Source organism: Uloborus diversus, chromosome 7 (assembly GCF_026930045.1).
Source record: "Uloborus diversus isolate 005 chromosome 7, Udiv.v.3.1, whole genome shotgun sequence".
Classification (NCBI taxonomy): domain Eukaryota; kingdom Metazoa; phylum Arthropoda; class Arachnida; order Araneae; family Uloboridae; genus Uloborus; species Uloborus diversus.
In genome coordinates, this window is record NC_072737.1 from 68204856 (window position 1) to 68226610 (window position 21755).

Below are 21755 nucleotides of genomic sequence, written 5' to 3' on the forward strand. Positions count from 1 at the left end.
TGAGAAGCTACTGTTACAGTTATAGAATGATAGATTGTTAAATACATGGTTGAAATAAAATTATTGTAATAAGGATTTACTAAATACTTTCAGAAATATTCTTCATGATTAATTTTATTTCTTAAATCTGTTCTATTATGTGTACCTGAATAGTATAAATAATTCCTCTCTTCGTTTTTTTTTCGTGCAAAGTACAATTTTTCTCACAAATTTTCTTTGCTAATGTCGAGTTTTACTTGAGTTTCATACTTTTTGTTTATTTCCTGCCCGCAAGCCTGAAAATAGCTGTATCAATTCCATATTATACAGCCTGTTAGTCAGGGGTTCCACCTGCCTTCAAGAACCCCCAAAACGAAAAATACCTCTAACACCCCCCTCCTCCCTTCCTAAAAATTTCAATGGCACAGTCTGTGTCATGGCACCCCCCACCTACAGTTGGGCACTCCTGTGTTTATATTGATTGAACAAAGTTCAATCTCAGAAGGCATCCGTGCATTTTTTTTTATTTTTTTTTTTTTTGGTCTTTTTATCCTTTTTAAAATTTACTTTAAAAAAGGTGCTCTTTTGCGCTGGTAACTCTTATTACTTTTTATAGCTTGCAGAATTAGCTTCACCTAGTTTCGAGCCACAAATTAAATTTCTCAACCAGAATCAGTTCAGTTATGCCATAAATTTTTCCAGGAATTTCATCTAGTATTGCAAAAACTTACTAATCCTAGCATAAATACGTTTTAAAATGTATTTATTCTTTTTACAATGCATGCATTTATTAGTATAATATAATAATAATATAATTAAAATGTAATTTAAAGCTATAATTTTTTTATGGATTTCATTTTTGCTCTTGTTAGAATCAACACTATATGAAGTTTTGTTCACTTATAATTTTTCTTTTTTAGCAAAGGCAAAAAATGATCAATAAATTTTCTGATGATATCAAATGTGAACTTGTAAAGTTAAACACCTCTTTAAGTGCAAAGGTAAGCATTTGAAATGTTACAAATTTCAATTACGCATTTTCACAATTGCTGAGCAAATGAACACTGAAACCTAAAATGGGAATACCAATTCATTCTCAGAAAAATATTCTCTATTATATTGTTTTCTTGAATGGTAAATCCATCGTTCATTATATGAAATGAAGTTTTTCTTACAGATGTACAGAAAGGTGATTAAAACTTCAGATGATACTTGAAAAAATAAATGTTTTATGGGTGGTAAAAGTTGGAAAACATTTGCATGGAAAATCTTTGCGGGATTAATCCCGCAAAATATTCTACGGTATCCCGCGGGATTTGGGATCGGAAACCCTAATTCAGGTAGTTTGGGATCTAGCTTCTAATTATGGAGGGGATTATTATTAAAATGTTACCAGACAAGTTGAAACTAGGGGCTTTTAATGTTATGAACATTCTAACAAAACTAGAAAATCGCATTATTGTCTACAAATAATTACATATTGTTAATAATAATTATATTATTGTTTAAACTAGAAAATCGCGTGTCAAGGTGTGACAGGTAAAAATTGTTTCTACATTTGAACGAAGCAATTGCCTGTTTGGTGATATTTGATAGTTGAAATTTTAACCCTGACTCCAGTGAATTAACCCTAAACTCCAGTAAATAGCATTCATTATCGATTACTTTTTCATTTTTTCATTCTCCTAAAATGAGTTTTACCTGTAAAACAGTTAAGTTACTAGATCCAATTCAGCCTTGTTACAATAAAACCGTTCCCTGCATTTTAAACATCACCAAAACATATTATCAAATTATCATGCCCTTTTGCGAGTTTCATTGTTGAGGACGTCAGGAGCGTGACTCGATCATTAGCTATTACATATATGAGGATGTTAATTCCTCAAATTTAATTTTTAGGTTTCATATTGATCTGTACATATCTTATATACAATGTTGCACACATCTCATGAGCAATACTACTCCACACCCTACCTTTAGCATAAAGCTTAAGGTTGCCTCATATCATTTTTCTAAATATAGGCTTGCATTAAATAGCTCTTAACTCTTAAAATGTTAATGCTATAATAGGCAGCAGTGTACTAAATAAATATGTGAATTTTCATGTCTAGTAAATAACAGAATATAATAATTAAAAAAAATGGTTTACAGATTTGGAATAAAATTTCAAAACGTTATTTTAAAGAAAAATTGTTAAAATGGAGAAAAATAAATCATTGTGAACGAAAAATATCTGTTGACCTTTTCTGAAAAGTCTTAACTTTTAATTAAAAAAAAAGTTGATGGAAAAATTTTTAATATTGAAAATTATTACCATTATAATTTATCGGCTACTGATTATCATTTGCCAATTTATTAGTAATCAACCAATTTGCGCATCCCTAACATTTTCTCACCAGAAAAAAAAAATCTATTAACCTTTTAACCATCCATTGTTAAAAGCTTCAATTACATAGCAGTTTTAATTCCATTATAATGTTTTTCTTTCTGTTTGTTAATGTTTTAAAATTAAATTTGTTTTTTGAACATTGCTTGTATATAATTAACAATTTGTTAAATTTTCAGAATTTGGATGATTTTCTTTCAAGCGTGCACATAGTTTTAGGAGCTGGAATGTGTGATATGGTTATTAAGAAGCTTGATAAGAAAAAGGAGAGGTGAGATGAAATAATAAATTTCGTTTTATTAATTTTTGTATGTAGCGTGTGAAAACTCAATGAATGCATGTTAAAATTGATCAATTGAGACAGTGAGAAGCAACGGGATGTAAGTGACAAGATTAAAAATCTGAAGATAACCAGTACACATGGTAGGTGAACCTCTCCTCTGGCTTGGGACAAGAGATGGTACTAATAGCCCTGGTAGTTGCTGCTGTATAGTATGATTTAGAAAGAAATTTCAATAAAAGCCTACCTAGGATGTTATCTTTAAACGCGTTTTACTCAAAACTTGAAAATGTCTGCTTACACCCCTTTGCTTCTCACTGACTCAATTATATTAAAACTGCAGCTTGAATAAATAGGTTCAGGGAGAGCCTTGTTTTGCTGTTGTTAACAACCGCAGTCGGAACTTCAAAAATGACTCATAGTGCTAACATTCAATATAAAATTAGAGGTGCCTCGCCAAATATTAGATCAAGAGAACATAACCCACACTCACAAGGGCGCCCGAATAGGGGGGCAAGGGGAGTTGATCCCCCCCTTGTAAATGAGAACTTCCTTGCTTTTAGTGCTTTTTCTTTGCAAAAATGTGTAAAAATTTCGTTTCCAGCCATTAATGAATAAGATATTAAAAATGTCAAACTTTAATATCTCTAATCTGTACTGAAATCGGTTTCCATGAGGAAAATTTTTGAGGCCCCACCCCCTTAAAATTTTGCATATGGGCACCCTTGCACACACACGAACCAACCTTACTCAAATGAAGTCAGGGTAATTAAATAATTTATTTTGTCTTCTTTACAGGCTCATTATATCCAATCACAAGCAGTCTTTACTGCAGCAGCTAAATGAGAGTTCTGACCCAGCATTATGTCTACACCTGGCAGTCCTCCTTATATTTCAGTCTCACACCCACACCATGCTGCATGCATCCGGGAAATTTGTGCCACATATTATTGCATATTTACAAAAACAAGTGCCTTTAGATACGTACCAAATGCTAGCTACTTATCAAGGTAAGTTATCCCAATTAAAAGTGTTTTCAGCTATTACAAAATGAAAATCAATACCTTCGGGAAGTTGTAGAGGTTGTATTATATTTATAAAATGAAGCAATATCAAATATTAATAACTCTGCACTGCAAGAAAATGCCTTCAAAATGCTTCTGACAATTCTTGCAGATTGTTATGTAAATTGACCTTCTAAATCTAAATATAACCAGTTTTTCCCCATCCTGTATCACTTTTTGGAAATAGAATCCCTAATGTTTTTAAGTTTCATAGCCATTATTTTTAATTGGAAAAGAAGGGAGAATTATATTAGTCTTAAACCCTCTTCTGAGGGGCTACAGAGTGCAAAAGTTCAAAGGCATGAACAATTTGAGCAAGTTGGAAAACTTGTGGGGGGGGGGGGTACTCCCCCCTTAAATATTTTTTAAATCCTCAAAACCAATCTTTTTCTTCCTAGGGGTTTGTTTTATATTTTTTCACTCATTTTTTGAAATAAAACCAGAGTATTAGGACTCACTCCTACGAGACCCATGTCCGAAAATTTGTTTACCTTGCAAAAAGAAATTGCGAAAAATATTGAAAGCATTGCATTATACATCTTCAGTAGAGAACCTTCTTAAATATTAAACTTACATTCCCAGGTATAATTAGAATTTAAAGGAACTTAAGTATGCTTAAAATATAGCATTAATGTAGATTTGTATTCCTGATGATGCACTGCCCCCATTGTTTTTCATTATATCAAGAAGTGGTAAATAATCGAGCTGGTGCAACCCCAGAAATATAAATGTATACATCAATGCTACTCTATAAGCATACCTAAGTTTATTTTTAATCATAACTATACTTTGAAATCTAAGTTGAATAATGCAGGAAAGTTTTTTATTGAAGATTTGTAATGAAACTGACTATGCAACGCTTCCAATATTTTTTAATTTTTTCTGACATGGGGCTCATAGATGTGAATCCTATACTCTGGTTTTACGTCAAAATATAAATGGAAAAATTGTAAAACAAACTCCTAGAAGAAAAAAAGATTAGTTTTCATTATTTTTAAAACATTTTAGGACGGAATTCCCCCATGAGTCTTCTAACTTAATACAAATGTTCATGCTTTTGAACTTTGTATCTCTCTAGCCTATCAGAAGAGTGTTAATGGCTAGAATAATGCTCCCTTCCCCTCCAAATAGTATGAAACTCAAACTGAAAGAAAAAAAAAATGGAGGGCACCATTTTCAAACAGTGGGATGTGATGGGGGAAAAACGATGATTACATTTAGACTTGGGGTTATTTTTAGGTAAGAATCAGCAAAAATTATACCAGAAGTATTTTAAAAGGTTTTTTTGGGGGGGGGAATGCGGGGGGGGGGGGGTAGTGCAATGTAATAAGAACAATACAATATTAATTTGTAACATTAAGAACAAAACGTATAGCATTTTCATTTTGAGTCTCTACTTTATCCAGAAGTTTTATTTTTTATGAAAACAAGAAGGTGGCTTCCAGCCGATTCGCTGCATTTCCCCACGCAACCTTTCAGCCTAGTGCTGAGAGAATCGTTAAGCGCAAAGCCATCTTGTTCTCACTAAATTCAATATCCTGGATAAGATGGTGACTCAAAATGAATGTTTCACTATATGACTGAGTTAAAAGTGTTCTCTGGGCACTTGTTGCGATTTTTTTTTTTTTTTTTTGAATTTTCAGGTCTGCCATTACGTAAAGAGTACCTTAAAAACCCTCATTTTTTCAAATGCCTCTAAAATCTGTCAAACAAAAAAGTGGAAGCTCTCCTTTTCAGGAAACGTAGGTCTCAGTGGTACTAATAAACTGCAAAAAAAATAAATTTTAAAATTGGCATTTTTGAGAAAAATCAAAAAAAAATTATTTTAAACTTTTTTTAAAAAAAGACTATGGAAAAAAAACTAAAGCACATATTTCAAAATAATGCATATGTTTTCAAACAAAAAAACATATCCTTTTAAATAAAACAAACTGCAATAAAATATGTTCTACGGCTCCTGAGAAAATGTACTTTAAAAATTTGACGAAAATCCCAAGTGAGAAATCATGACGGGACCGCCATCTTTGACGTCCTGCATCTTGGCCCAGAAATTTTTTTGGGCAAACCAAAAAGAAAAACTTATTTCTTAACTTTTTATAAATTTTAACATATTTAAATTCAAAAAAATCATCCGAGACCATCATGTTATACCCCTTGTTGAATTGACATGGATTCTACCATAAGTTAAATTAAAAACTCCTTAATTCAAAATTATTCAGCTGTTGGTGGTTAATATAAAAAAGGTCCATATTTTACATTAAAAAATACACTTCAATAAAATTGCAAAATAGCCTGAAGTACTGGCATTTGTTATACCAGTATATAGGTGCTGCAGTGCAGAACAAATGTTTTCCTAAGTGTTGTCTTTTCTAACAGAATATTGAAAATTGTAAGTTATCACCACCTTTTTCTGTGAAATGTAAAATATTCCAAAGTTGCAGAATGAAATAAAATGTAACGTTTAACTTTTTTTTCTTTTGCAGAAATGGTAATTAAGAAAATTACTTCCGGTGAAGAAGGCAGTAATGAAATGGAATCAGCTTTACATGAAACTATGCCAAAAATTAAAGAATGTGCTGTGTTATATAAAAAATCTTCAATATCTGAAACTGAAAACTAAGTTTTCTTCTTTTTATAATATATTTTATTTTGTAGCTGATATAAATATATTTGTTTTCAAAAAGTTGCCATTTATTATCTTTATAATACAGTAAAGGGGTTGTCCATAGATGATGTCAAGTTACTTCTCATAAACATATTCTTATAAAAGGAAAGATGTGGGATGTACCCTCCTTCCCCCTTATCACAAACTCGCAATTCAGGAACCTCCCCTTTGTTTGACATCATTTGTGGACAGCCTCAAAGGTACAAAATATTAGTATATCACCAATTACTACCAAGACGGGGAAAAAAATGATTATAAAATACAGTAAAGCCCTTCTTAGTGGACGTCCCTCTTATCATAGCTGCCAACCTCAAGATAAAAAAAATAGGAGCACTTAAGGGGAAAAATAGGAGCAAAGAGGGTTAAAATAGGAGCACCAAATCGTGGACTGTGCTAAACCTTCCTTCTGTATTGTAAGCTTCTATCTAAGCACCATTACAGTGCGTTTCTGAATTTTCATGTTAGATTTTCAACAAAACTACAACCAAGTTCAAAATACAATTATTTTACATTAAAAAAGCATCATTACGTAGGTACATATTGAAAAAAAAAAAAAAAACATGATTACTGTTTGATTTAATAAAACTGCAACCTTTTAAAATATTCTTTTATACATATCCGACATCTATCGAAAATGCATTGCATAAGAACATATTGAAGATTTAAAAAAATAATAATAATAAAAAAACACAATTACTTCTTATACTTGGAAGTAAAGCAACTTCATAGTAAAGGTCAAGACTCGGAAATCTTCTAAGTGGCCAGTGGCCACTAGACTCCAAAAACTTAGTGGCCACCACTGTCGCTAAGTTTTGAAACACAAACTGGAGGGGGGATGGGGCAGTTATTACAACTTTCATTTAAAAAATAGATGAATAGGACTTCGCACATTCTAAAATAAAGTTATTCAATACTTTTTTTGTACATGGAAAATTCAAGTTAAAATAGGTTTCTGATTTATTTAAAAAAAATAATAATAAATAAATAAATGAGAAGTCAGCAGAAACCTTCATTTTAGATGAAATTGTTTCAGCTTATAACAAAGCCTCCGAGGCAAAAAGGATCAAATACAAATAAAATTTCCCTTTCAAAAAAATAATTAAAAAAAAAAGAAAAGAAAAACTAACTTTTTGCCTTTTGTTATTTTCAATAGTTTGCATTGAGACAAACAACTAATTCTGTTTTCGGAAACTTAGGCTATTAATAGTCTTGTCTACTTCCATCTTGCAAATGACCAAACATGGTAACAATCCCAAAAATTCAAGATGATAGATTTTTGAATTTGTTGCATTAAAAGTAATTATAAATAATTAATAATCCGTAAAAAACTAAAATTTAGATGAAATAGACAGTTTTTAGCCACATTAGCGTCTAAACCAATGAGGATAAAATAATATTCTGAAGAAAAAAATTTTGCATTTTTCAAGAAAAAAATTAAGAATTTTCCGAAAAAAAAAAAAAAAAGAAGCCTATTTTGCATTATTTTCAATAGTTTGCATTGCAATAAACATCTAATTCCGATTTTGAAAACTTGGCCACTTTAAGAGTCTTGTGTACTTAAATCTCGCAAATGACCAAATATGGCGACTAAGTCAAAAATTCAGATATAAAATTTTGAATTTGTTGCTTGAAAATATCTTTATAATAAAAAATCCCCATGAAACTACAATTTAATTGAAAATTTTTAGCACACCCGTGTCCAAAGCAATTGGGTTAAGACGAAACTTTAAATAGTATAATTGTCTTCATTTTCTCAATAAAATTATTTAAAATAACCAAAAAAAAAAAACCATTTTGTAGCATATTTTGCTTATTTTCACTGGTTTGCAGTTAAAAGAAACCCCAATTTTGCTTTGTCTTTGAAAACGAAAGCACTTAGGCATCGCCTACTTCCATCTTATGAATGACCAAACATGGCGGCTACGTTCTGCACGTAGCTAAAATGCTTGATGAAAAAACGATGTTCTCCGCTCCACACAGTGTTGATCCTGATATTAATGCTTCCAGAGCATCAAATTGCCTCCTCTTTTGTTGAGTTTGTGCACAATTCCTACCTTCCAGGACAGGGAAATTTCTTCTTTTTCCTTAGAAATCGAAAAGTGTACAAGCAAAGTCAAAAAAACGGAGTTTTTTGGAATAAATCGGATTTTCGGAGTACGCAATAAAAATCGGAGAAACTCCGGGAAAAACGGAGCACTTGGCAGCTATGCTCTTATGCAGACAATTTTTAATTCCCTGATTCCAAGACAAATAACATTATTAACGCCTGTCCTGCAGACACCCCCTCTATTGGGAACAAAAAAAAATTTGCCCCGTTAGTGTCCGCATACAAGGGGTTTTACTGTATTCTCATACATGCACAATGTAACAAAATGAGTACTTCTTTATTATTCAAAAAATAATTACAAAAGAGAAAAATTTAAGAACTGAAAATGAACTTTTCTCGTCACAATATAGATATGATGATGATGAATGTGTACTTTAGGAATAAATCAACCAGACTTTAATTTATTGGCTAGAACTTCTCTCTCTTTTGCCAAGAACCATACAGGAACTACTAGTGGGTTGAAACTTTGAAGTAACTTTTTATGTTCCTGTATAAGTGTCAAGAAGCTGTCGGGCACTCGAATGGGCTTTCCTCTAAAACGAGTATGCTTCTGAACACCACTTGGCACTAAAATAAATGTTTTTAAAAATTAATTTTAACTCTCATTACATATATTCTTTGAATTAACAAGTAAAATAAAATCACACTGCCTTATTAGTAAATTGGGGGGGGGGGGGGAGGCAGGAAAAGCATTATTTAAAGTTGAAGCAAAAAGAAATGGGGAAAAAAAAGTATGCTATAGCATTGTTGATCAAATTCTTGAAAATGAAGTCTAAGTTCCTTCATTTGAAGTTAAACAATTTCTTAATAATTTTTTGGTTATTTTGATCATTATTTTCACTTATGATAAAATAAATATCTGAAATTATGAGCAATCAAAATAGAAGTAATAACTGTTATCACATAGAAAAGATTACAGGGGTAAAATTCCAAAAATCACTTTTTCAGATCCGACAACCTTATGAAATGGAAAAACAGGAGATTGGGTTCAAGTTTCAAGGAGAGAAAACGGGATACTTTAAACTACATTATTTGAGGAAAAAATATAGTGTCTTCTGATCTAAAAATGCTTGATAAACTAACATAATATATAAATTTAACAACATCTTAGAGTTCTGAAGGATTTCTTGTAAAATAACAAGCAAAGGACAAAAGCTTTATCAAACATTCATTTACTTTAAAATTAAAAAAAAACACTAATATAATTTATACATAAGTGTTCTTATTTATGTTAATAAGTTGGGGAAATATATAATATCAGTTTTAATAAAGTATATGAACTGAATAAAAAGTCGCCAAAGAGTTTTCTACAGCAGTATACTTCAAGTAGAACAATAAGCAACTATTTCAACCACAATTTTTCAGGAGGGGGGGGGGGGGAGTAAGGGATGCCAAATGTACCTTTGAATTTTAGCTTAATAAGCATTGCACAGTTCAGGATATAACCAGAAACAGATGCTAAAAGACTGCTTCTCAATACCCTAACCTGCACAAATCACCTGCAATGCACTGAAAACTGAAACTGCCTAAAAATTTCTCCCATGAGCATAAGATATACTGTACTGAACAGTGGTGTTATCAAGTCTTAGAAAGGTTGAGAAGCTATGGCAGTGCCCTTTAATCAGGATTAGAAAAAAGATTTTCCTTTTACAAAAGAAAATTTTGATACGATAAAATAAAAATCTAAAGAAAAACGGAAGAAACTTATACTTGATTATAAAACAGGGAGAAATGCGCAAAAAACGAGAGTCTCCCATGAAAAATGGGAGAGTTGGCAGGTCTGCTTTCTTGAAAATTGTAACACCCATAGGAAAATATTAAACTTTCATTTACTCAAAATGAACAAATGTTAGTACTTCAATTAAAGTTGTGGATTAGTTTTAATGCAAATGATTTTAATAATCACCTTGGATGAAAATATCCATCACAGAATTTTGATTTAAGCTATGCAATTGTAACTCATTGAAAACAACTAGTTTGAAAATAAAACTACAATGTTAAGCTTTTTAATGAGCTCTGTTCAGCTTCTATACCAGCCTCAAATTTAGACAAAATGTTGTCAAGCAATGGCGCACACAGGATTTTCTCTAAGAGGGGTCCAGGATCGAAGGTCCTCCATTTTCATATCACACATTCAAACATATGCTTTTAATTTTATCGATTCTTGGGATCAAAAAAAAAAAAAAAAATTTAATATTGAATAATTACTTGGCATAAAATCATCATTCCAGAACAATTTATGTTCACATACAGTTCGATTTTGTAGGGGAAGAAAGAAAGAAAATAAATGTTATTTTTTTCATTTATTAAACTTAAAATTATTCTTACATTTGCTTGGAGTTATTTTAAGTACATAAGATTATAGTCAATTAAAAAACTCAAGATCCATGAGAGGGGTACGGACCCCTTGGACCCGCCCCTTGTGTGCGCCACTATTAAGTTTTATCAAGAGTTTACACGCATTTTCTGTAAGTTACCGCCCTATAGCCAGGGCTAAGGCAGAAATACACAGACAGCTCATTCATTCCATCCGAGGACTGCCGTTTTCATGCTTATTAGCTATCATATATTGTAGGGCTGCAGTATAAATAAATTTTCTCTAAGCCCAGCCAAACATGGCAATTTGTTTCAAAAATTTGTTTTGTCTAGGGGATTTGAATCTTGGAAGCTGAAAACTTGCATGTGTTAGTTTCAAAAACATGGGTACAACTCTAAAATTTCATCAAAATTGGAGATGGTAAAGTGGGAGTCACTAGGCCAGTTGACACGAAATGACTCTATACTAAATATGAAATACATTTTGCACTTAGTTTAATACCAAAATTAAAAATAAAAAAAAATGTGTACATACGTGTTGTTACAGGAGGTTCCATCACAAAATCCGTAGGAACAAACACAATTTTATTATCATAAGCTGTAAAAAAACAAACACTTGTTAAATGAATATTATATAATACTCGTCATAACATAAGAAATAAAAACACATGGATTCACTGCAAAAAAAAAATCACAAAAAATATCATTGTGATCATTTTAAAAAACAGGAGAAAATTGAGTTTGCCATTAATTATTGCAATAAATATTAAAATGCCCAGCTTAATATATATATTTTTACTGTCAAAGGGTTCATTTAGAAGAAAACTGGGTCAGTTTAAGGACTTTCACAAACCTTTACAAAATCCCAAACTCTTATTCTAAGAGCAAACTTTTTACATTTAAAAATTCAAAATTGGAAGTCATAAAAGAATATAATTTTATTAACACATTTTGATTAAATTTTCCTCAATTTTTATTTTATTTTTGCTCTAAATATTAGATATGTTTTCCTTAAAATTTAATTTTATGAAATTTGGTATGCGTTATCACAAAATTCAATGAATTTTTTCATTAGTTTTCAAAATTCAAGAAAAAGATAAAAAGAAAAATTAGGCTTATAAAAAAACTAGAATAACCCCTACAATGAAATTTCAATGATTTTAAAAATACAATTTTGATTTATTTTGGATTTACATCTCTTATGGAGTCTGAGAAAGTGGAAGACTTTAATAGATGACAGAGAATACCTAGACAATAATGACTGTGTCAGAAATGTATTCATGTGATAGAGGGCATTCTATGAATGTGCAATAGAACAAAAAGTTTATCATAGGGTAATGCATGCAATAAAATAGTTATTTTTAGATGACAAACTCAGTTATTGAAGCATTGAACTGAAAAACTACAGCATACACATGTTTTAAGGTTGGTTAAAAATCCTTTTTTCAATGCAGAAAAAGTTTTGAGCTTGCAATGCTAAAAAGGAGGCACCAAAGAACAAGTTTGTCTTATAACACTAAAGAGTTTTGTTGCTTAACATTTGTAATGTTAAACAGAAAGAATATGAATGCATTAAAACAAACTGATTCTATGCATTCAGCACCTTTATTCCTATCACCTCTTAAAAGCTTGGCTCATTTTTTAGATTCACCCTAAATATTTTTAATGGAACTTGAATTGAACATAAAATCTTATTAAGGTACTATCTCAATGATTTATTTTTAATCGTAAGGGTTTCCAAAAAGAAACTGAAAATGTATATTATTTAAATAAAACAAAGTTACTTAAATAGCTGGACTTCAATAAATGATTGAGCTATATAATGAACTGGAGTGCTATCTCACTAGTTTATCAGACCTATCCTTATTCACTTTAAGCATCCAATCCTAAATTATTTTACTCATTTACTAGCTGCGTCCCCTGCTTTGGGCGGTCTACCTTAAAAATAAAAGTTTTGTCAAGCAATGCGTGTTCAATGATCAAGCTTGAACAAAAAAAAAAAAAAAATCTGTAAAATTTCCTGATTATATTATTGAAAAACGCCATTTCTGGGTCTTAAAATTTGAATGGTTCGGTACTTTTTTGGCATTTGAAAACGCCCCTACATTCCTTCTTGAGTGCCCAAGTACCCCCCCTGCCAAATTAGGTTGAGATTTGACGTAAATTGGATTTATATAGGGAACACACATACATACACATATATTCTTTGTTTTATTTATATAGATCTATTTTTTATTTTCCATTTTTAGTAAAAATACACTCTTGTATGCATGAAATAAACTTTTCACACAAATTTTGAGCCAAATCCATTTTTATGTTAAACAATTTCAACAAACAACTTTAAAACAAATGTAACATAACTTTCTAGTTCACAATAAATAAAATAAATAAATAATCAGAAAGGAAAAACATTAAATAAAAGTACTTAATAATTAATTTACCACACATGACCAGACATTTTACCATCAAAGATTTAGGATAGGCTACAATTATAAAACTCCCAAATAAGTGTAATTTGTAATATTTTTGGAAATTTTACCCTTCAAAATTCCTCGATTTTTGTATTTTTACGATGCCCTAAAGGTCCTTAATTTTTTAGATTAATTTTATTTTCTAAATTCTTCATTAACTTAAGACACTGCTGAAAATTGATGAGAATTTTTGTAAATCTCTTGAATCAACACGGATAACAAGATTTGGTTTGGTTCAAATAAGTGACTGGTCCAATTAAGCGGATTCCATTGTACTTTTGTTTAGAAGAAAGGCCATTGAATTAAAGTAATGATCAAATGTGAAAACGTTTTAATCCACGGAACCAGTTAAAATAAATTTGAAGACTCACCTCGTAACCAATCCTGCTCTTCTGAGAAAGTAGCTTGAGTCGTTATTTCCCTTAATTCTTCAAATAATTTCATTACAACATAACTTTCCATTGGTGGCAGTTGTGTAGGTATTCCTCCTTTGAAACAATTTAAAATATACCTGTAGATTTCTTTAGTATTAACAACTTGACGGTTAGAAGGTTCTTTTTCATCTTCGAAAAAACTTTGAATCAGCTAAAAAACCAAAACTTTTCAGATTGAATTTTAGTAAATTATCTTCATGTTAATTTCAAATACATTTTTAAATAGAATATCAGAAAACACTTTTGAATGAATAAACTCATGTCCAGTATAGCTAATTATTGAACAACTGATTCAAATAATATCGCCAATTTTACACTTGTCAATGTACACTTATAACTTTAAGTGTAAAGAAAGGTTATCAATGAACAAACTTAAACCTCAGTTCATACTATTTGCAGAGCGATAAAACTGTTAGTTAAATTATAAATGCATCAATTGTTTGTTGAGTACGCCCCATATTTTTCCTTTTAAAGCTCACAAGTATTTTGATAGCTATTAAAAACTCATAATCACAAATTTTCCATACAAACTGTAAGAAATTCTGAAATTGTACAGGACTTTGAATCTACATGAAGCTTAGAGAAATGACTTTATATTTTTAAATTCATTTTAAAAATATGGTACTGTCAGCCCCGCTCAATTGGGTAACGGATAAACGAATACCCCGTTTATACGAATAAAACCTTCTGGAACCGAATATTTTCCCATAGATGCTATGTTGAAGATCCCGCTTAATCGAATATTTTCCCCAGATAATTGAATAATATTGATCCACTTTCTCAAAAATTATTGCTGAGAAAATTGTAAATGAATTAGAAATAAATTAAGTACGAAAATATAGTTAAGTTAGAAATAAATCATATTCCATCAAAACATTTTCACTATTCTATCAAATTTATTTTGTTTTTGCCATTACAAAAAAAAAAAAAAAAAGAAAAACAATAGATAGATCTAATAATGCCTTGAAAAAAGGTGCCGAAACAAAGGTTTCATAATTCAAGTTGTAAGTTACTATTTATAGTTTTCATACGTACTTGTAATATATGTACTAATTATTAAACTATTTTGTTGTTTAGTAAAGTAAGAAGAACAACGTTAAAAAAAGCACAAATTTGCCAATTACAGCAGACACGTGTTTCGGCGTTACATCAGACAAAAGCTTTTGTTGGATGTCTTTTCACCCATAAGCTCATTACTTTTTGCATTGAAAAAGGCGTTCCTTGTAACGCCGAAACACGTGTCTGCTGTAATTGGCAAATTTGTGCTTTTTTTAACGTTGTTTTTCTTACTTTACAGTTCAGCAAAGGTATTTATCTTATTTTCTTCTTTGTTTTTAGCTTATTTCAATAAGCTTAAACGGCTCAAGGAACGGCTTAATTGAATAATATTTCTTAGAACTGACGATATTCGACTGTGGGGGTCTGACATTACTTTAAAACTTTTTTAATTCAGTATTTTTATTTTATCTTTTTTTTTTTTTTTGGCAAAAAGTGAAAGGACAATTCAACTGTCAAAAAATAAAGAAAAGATGCCTCTCCAATCCTCCCCCCCCCCTCCCAATAAACAGTGCTATAGTTCAGGGGAACACCGTTTCTAAAACTATTTGGTTTATAATTTTTTAAATATTACAACTTCACAGTTAATTGGTTTAAAGCAGGGTTGGCTTTCTGCCGGCAGAAACTAGTTTTTGCCGTGCCAGTGGCAGAAACTGGTTATAACCGGTTAAAACCGGCAGAAACTGGCAAAAACTTAAAAGCATCTTTAATAACTCAATTAAGTACTAAATGATATTCATTTAAGCAAACTAAAGAATTAAACTTCATTTTATCATTGTAAACAATAAAATCCTATGCTAGTGCCCTTGATTTAGTTTAGAAAGGAAACTTTTCTATTGCAGATGCTCGTAATATATGGATTAATCTAACAAAGGACGAAAAATCATTTGGGTGCTTAAGGAAGCTGAGTGACAAACATAACTAAACAGGCATTACTGATTGTAATTAGCTCGCTTATATGCTTCATCTAAATTGCTTGTGATTGAAATTATCATGCACTTCAAGAAGAAAATGCCAGAATTTTACTTGCCAATATTAACCTACATTTTGTTCCTAATGTCACAACTTTGCAGAACAAATTGGCCTCATTTCTTGAAACTTATTTTTCCAATCACATTTTTACCACTACTCCAGTTACTACATGGTGGACCAGTTTAAAAAAATACACAAACAGGGTGGCGACAGGAACTGTGAAAAAAAGTTCCCTGACTTTTCCCTGATTTCCCTGATTAAGTTCACCAAATTTCCCTGATTTACGTTACCAATGATAATGGTTTTCTTTGCTCTACTTGAAATCCATTGTATGTTTGTATAAAATGCAGTATTTTAAACGTTTTAAGTTGTGTAACTAAAGATATATTTTAAAAAGATGCTACTTTTTTAATAAAATGGTTAAAAAAAACATATCAAGTCAATTTTTTTGGGAGAAAAAACCTACAAAACAGTATATTAAATTTTTCTACAATGGAAATATTATAGAAATTTTTAAAAAAAAATACTTTGCTTCCAGAAACCACTTAGCATAAGAATTATGAAACTATTAAAATCTCTTGAAAACATATGTGTATTTATGATATTACTAAAAAGTAATTGAAATTATTTTGAACTAAGTTCTCAAACAGTATAATAATTGTTGCAAGAATAACAAGTAATAGTGAAAGAATAGAAGTACTGTAGTTATTCTTACATAACTAATTGACATATTTTTGCAAAACAGATGAAACCATTTTGACATCCATTCATAGGGAGCTTTTCTCTAATCAAAAACATAGGTTCTAATGAATGAATACAGCATTTTAACAATAAAAAAATAAATATTTACTTAAATACACAAGTTAACTCTATTTCAAATGATTTCAGTATGTAACGAAAAAAAATCTTAGATTGCTTTTGTAACAAACAACTTTGAACTGCAAGAAGAAAAAAAAAAGCAATTAGTTAATTTCAAAATATATAAAAGAAGTATACAACTTGGTTATAAAATTAAAGAATCTCACTTAAGTCTGAAGAAAAGAAAACCTTTATAATCTGCGGTGACAACAAATAGTATAACGGCAAGTTTTTTTTTTTTTTTATTGAAAGTTCAATTTTAGCAAAACGCGAAGAAGTAATAACTTTTAAGCTTTTATAGTATTAATTCAAAAACCGAAGATTTATTCTTGAAATCGTGATTGCAATACGCTAATTACTTCGAGACAATGAAATAAAGGCAAAGGAGCTAAGGCATTAATGAAGGCTTCCTCCTTGTCTGTATGGTTGTTTATTTTACATAGCATTGAAAGCGTAAAAGGAAATTTCAAGCTAGGTAAAATAAACAACCTAAAAGACACAGAAGTAATCTTAGGAAGTTCATCCTATTGTTAATAAGTAAGATTCAGTACTTTGACGTAGAGGAAAAAAGATGCACAAATATACGGCAGTGTATAATCGCACCTCATTAATTTTACTTCCTTTTTGAACAGATAATTGGTGGAAAATGCGTAGGGAATTAGAGTCCTTAATTTTGTAAAGCAAAAAAAAAAATTTTTTTTTCTCTTCATAAAATCAATTTTCCCTGATTTTTTGTTATTTTTTCAAAATTCCCTGATATTTCCCTGACTTTTCCCTGATTAATAAAGTTCCCTGACATTTCCCTGATCTCCCTGATTTCCCTGATCTGTCGCCACCCTAACAAAAGATGAATGTTTCACCAACATTGCTTGATCCCTGATGCCTTACCTGCTAGCTCTTCTGTTACAAAAATACTCAAGTTTCTCATTTGTGCATATTAAATTAAGAAACTGTTTTGATTTTTGAAACCAACTTTTCTAATAGGGGTTCAAACAATAACATTTGATTTTGAATTGTGATAATATTGTAATTAAACTGCTTTGGTTAAAATTAATTTTTTTTCACGCATTTTCTATTGTATGTCAATGATTAAGTTTCTGTAATTTTGTAAGTTTTTGCCAGTTTCTGCCGCAAATGTGGCAGAAAGTGGTTTTTGCCATGGCGGTTTTAACCGGTTTCTACCAGTGGTTTTAACCACCTCGGCAGAAACTTGCCAACCCTGGTTTAAAGCCACCTACTTTTCCCAAAAATAAATGTTTACTTTCTAAATTAAAGCTGGCTAAGCAATTTAAACCAACTTTTGTGATCTCACAAAACTTTGTCAACCATGACATTTACCATAGAAAAAGGCATGTTCCCCCCAAACGTTTTTTCAAACTCCAACACTGCTAACAGGTACAAAAAAGTGCACTTCAATTAAATAGTGTAAAAATAGAAAAGAGCACACACACAAGAAAATATGCAGTCATGTGACTTATTGTTACATGCATGGATAAACAGGTAACGATTGATGCATTTTTTCATGATTTCTATCAAAGAAAAAAGCAATGTAAAAAAACTCCTTGAATGCTCACATGCCCCAAAATTATGACAACATGATTCAACAAAAAGAGACTAGATTGTGACTTCCCATTTTAAAACACAAATTTAACATACTAGCAAAAAAGCAACCTTATAGCTTGCAGACATACTCAATCGCACCTGATCATGTCAAAAATGCAAATGTAAAGATGAAGGTGGGGTACACACACAAATGTATGGAAAAGAAAACAATGTATAATAAAGAGATAAGCAGCAAAATCAAGCAAAACATCTTCCATTTGCAAAAAAAATATTGAGTGAAATTAATCCAAAACGTGTTTTAAGGATGAAAATATTAAAGAGAAAAAAAGTTTGAAGAATGGCAATGGATTTTTGAGGATTTATAATTAACCTTACAATGCATGACTTTCTATTTAGTCATATGAAAAACTTAAGTCTAATAACTGCATAAGTATAAGCAAAAATATTTTTAAAAAAGTCACAATTCATTTCTTGTTCATATTTTTAAGTGTAACAAATGGACTATAATATCAACATACAGGCAGGGGTTGGAGTGGTGATTTCAAAAATTTTAGAACACAATTTTGGTAAAATTTTCGGACATTTTTTGGACAATAAATATCAAACTTTGATAGCTTAAGTGTAATTTATAAGCTTGATTTTTGTACTGGATGATCAAACACTTTAAATTCAATCTTGAAAACTACAATAGAATGCATTCAATCTATTAATCTTTAACACAGTGGTACAATACGAAGTAGAAATATTTTATCTTACGTTTAAATCTTGGTTAATTTAAACAGGCAATTTAAAGGCATATCTTTTTCTACCCTAGATCAGAATGGCTCTCAAGTAGAAGATCTTCTCATCGACATAAATTTTTCAGTCCTAAACAACAATCATGTTACTTACGTCTCAATAGCTAGGCTACGTACTGGACATTTCAAGGGCATGAAGATTCTACCAAATAACATTAAATCCTATCCCATCTGCAAGCACTGTCCCTATTCACAACTAACCCCGGACTATGTCTTTAATTGCCAGGCCATTATTCGCTCCTTCCTCCAACTTGGAGCACCACCACATGAAATCCTTTACAGTCATCGGGCTCCAGAATTAGCGGATCTTGTTTTTAAGACTTTTGGAGCCATTTAAACCTTTCGCACTCTGCACTTCTTGGGACACAACAACAACAACAAAGGCATATCTTCTAAATGAACTTGACTTTATAATAAGTACACAAATAAACATTTTATAACAGACTTTTTTGTCTCCCTCAACTTAAACTTTCATGAACTTTAAAAATATACTTCTAATAAGTTTGTTCAGATTTCAGTACAAAGACGGATTTCTTTCTGTAAAAGCAGTACATATTTTTTGAGCAAGTCAATGAGAAATGAGACAAAATGTAAGTATACAAGCCTTGATGGATCTTTCAATGAATTTTCACTTCTGTTATATCTATTGCAATTGCCACAATCACACTGAACAAATATAGATATTAAGAAATTATATTCAATAACTAAATACTGCTCAATCAGTCTATCACATACAGGCCAAAGAGCAAACCACCTTGTTTCAATATGTCATAAAAAGACGTGATCAGCCAAAGCTTCATCAAGCAATTTAACTTGCAAGGAATGAAAATCTTACCTCAGAGTTGGTGATAATTGAAACCATTGATGAATGTCTAATGCAAAATTATCTATGTGGAACAAAAGTACCCTTGTGCATAGCATTATCGATACACAGGGTGTTCTGTTTTAACCTGCAAGACCTTTAGTCCTAGATGCATACTTCCAATTGCAAAAATGTTCAAAATCAGATGCTGGGTTAAGATATTGAAAGTTTGAAATGAAAATAAAAATTAGTTAAAAAATACAAAATTTAACTTTTATGCTGGCCCCAGGTCCCCTAACTTATATTTAGGGAAATAATCTCCATTGAAAAATAATTCCAACAAAAAAAGTTTGAAATTAGTACGACCAATATTCATTGAGATATGAAACGCAATGTTTTGTGACTTAGACCACTTTTCACTTATGGTCAATAACACCTTTTGGGGGAAAATATAGCAGTTAACAAGAGTTTAAAACGATATGTGTGCATAGAACATGGTTTCTCAAATTGCTTGAGGTTTTGTAGTGTGCTTTTGCATATCACGGCATAACATTCACATTTATTTTTGAATAGCAATAAAAAATATAAATACCTTGTTTTTCTTACTTTGACGACCTGTTATTCTTCTTTAAGGGCGATAAATTCCAATCTCATCTTCTATATGGTCGATTAAAATTTGGAAATGGAATATCTCCTTGAGTTTTGATCGCACAAATGTCAAGTTTTTTGTGTCAGTGATAGTTTTCAATGGAGATTATTTCTCTAAACACTAGTTAGGGGACCTGAGGCCCATATAAAAAGTTAAATTTTGTATTTTTTGATTCATTTTTATTTTTACTTCAAACTTTCAATATCTTAATTCTGTATCTGAACATTTTTGCAAGTGCATCTAAGACACGGTTGCGAAAATAAAGGTCTTGCAGGTTAAAACGGAACACCCTGTATATAAAGCAGAGAGTGTTTCTTTCTTTCTTTCCCTGTACCCGATGTCCAAAAATCCCCATAGCACCTACAGCCCTGAAACTTGGCACAAAACTCAAACGTACCCTAGGAGTTTGCAGTTTCAAGCCCAAATTTTAGTTTTCGAATTGGTTTTTCATAATCAACTAATTAAGCTAAAATTTCACTTTTTTTCCTAATTGGGGGTACAAATCACCCCACCCCTTAACATTATATGTCGTTGGAAAGGGCTTTCCTTTTCGAACAAGTTGATGTTTGAGATAAATAAATACCTTTGTGCTGAACAGTAAAATAAGAAAAACAACATTAAAAAAAGCACAAATTTGCCAATTAGTTAATTAGTTAATTTAGTTGATGTTTGTTCTGTTCCTCTTAATTAATTAGAACAGGAGAAAAAGCGATTCCTAATTGTGATTCTAATTGAGTTAATTTTCAAGGATAAACTTGATTTGTGGTTCTACAGTGACGTCATCTTTGGCTTACGGTTGAGTTCAAATAGTACAACTGGTGGATTTTTAATTTGGTTATTATGCTGTTATCATTTTTGTTTACAGATGTTTTACTGTTATTACTTTAGGTCAAATTCATTGTGCATAGGTTAATTTTCTTTTTAATTTGAAAGCCAATTGGTGATAAACACTGGAATTGCTGATTATTTGTTTATTTGGTAAAATATTTTAGATTGCAAAAGATTGTATTTAGGTTTTCAAAGGATGTTCATGCATTTTAGTTAAAGAATATGATTAGTGATTATTTGACCTCAGAAGGGGGGGAGTATTTTTTTTTGTATATTATTATTCTAAAGGGTTCTTTTTTTCCCTTTTCTCACGCGATAGCTTTTCTATAGTTGAACTTTTCATACAGGGTACAGGATTTCCTTTTTGTCCTAGATGTACCGTGCTTTTTAATTGCCTTGTTTTTCTGCTGGGGAGTTGAATTCTATTTCATATGGGATACGGTATTTCCTTTTTGTCCTAGAAATACTGTGCTTTTTAATTGCACTGTTTTTCTGCAGGAGAATTTTCATTTGAGCATTTTCGTTAGA

General features: G+C 30.9%; 2 protein-coding genes across 2 annotated transcripts in view; one reads left to right on the forward strand and one right to left on the reverse strand.

Moving 5' to 3' along the window:
* The window catches only part of LOC129225512 (E3 UFM1-protein ligase 1-like), a 33196-nt gene extending 26532 nt beyond the window's left edge, over positions 1 to 6664 (forward strand). The window contains exons 14-17 of the mRNA XM_054859941.1: positions 900 to 980; positions 2545 to 2636; positions 3444 to 3655; positions 6193 to 6664. Of these exons, the coding sequence (XP_054715916.1) occupies positions 900 to 980; positions 2545 to 2636; positions 3444 to 3655; positions 6193 to 6329 (522 nt within the window). The 3' untranslated portion in view covers positions 6330 to 6664. The remainder of the gene's footprint in view (positions 1 to 899; positions 981 to 2544; positions 2637 to 3443; positions 3656 to 6192) is intronic.
* Positions 6665 to 8601: 1937 nt separating this feature from the next.
* The window catches only part of LOC129225759 (uncharacterized), a 35799-nt gene continuing 22645 nt past the window's right edge, over positions 8602 to 21755 (reverse strand). The window contains exons 5-7 of the mRNA XM_054860258.1: positions 13640 to 13853; positions 11333 to 11395; positions 8602 to 9048 (exon numbers count right to left, since the gene is read on the reverse strand). Coding sequence (XP_054716233.1) covers positions 8867 to 9048; positions 11333 to 11395; positions 13640 to 13853 — 459 coding nt within the window. The 3' untranslated portion in view covers positions 8602 to 8866. The remainder of the gene's footprint in view (positions 9049 to 11332; positions 11396 to 13639; positions 13854 to 21755) is intronic.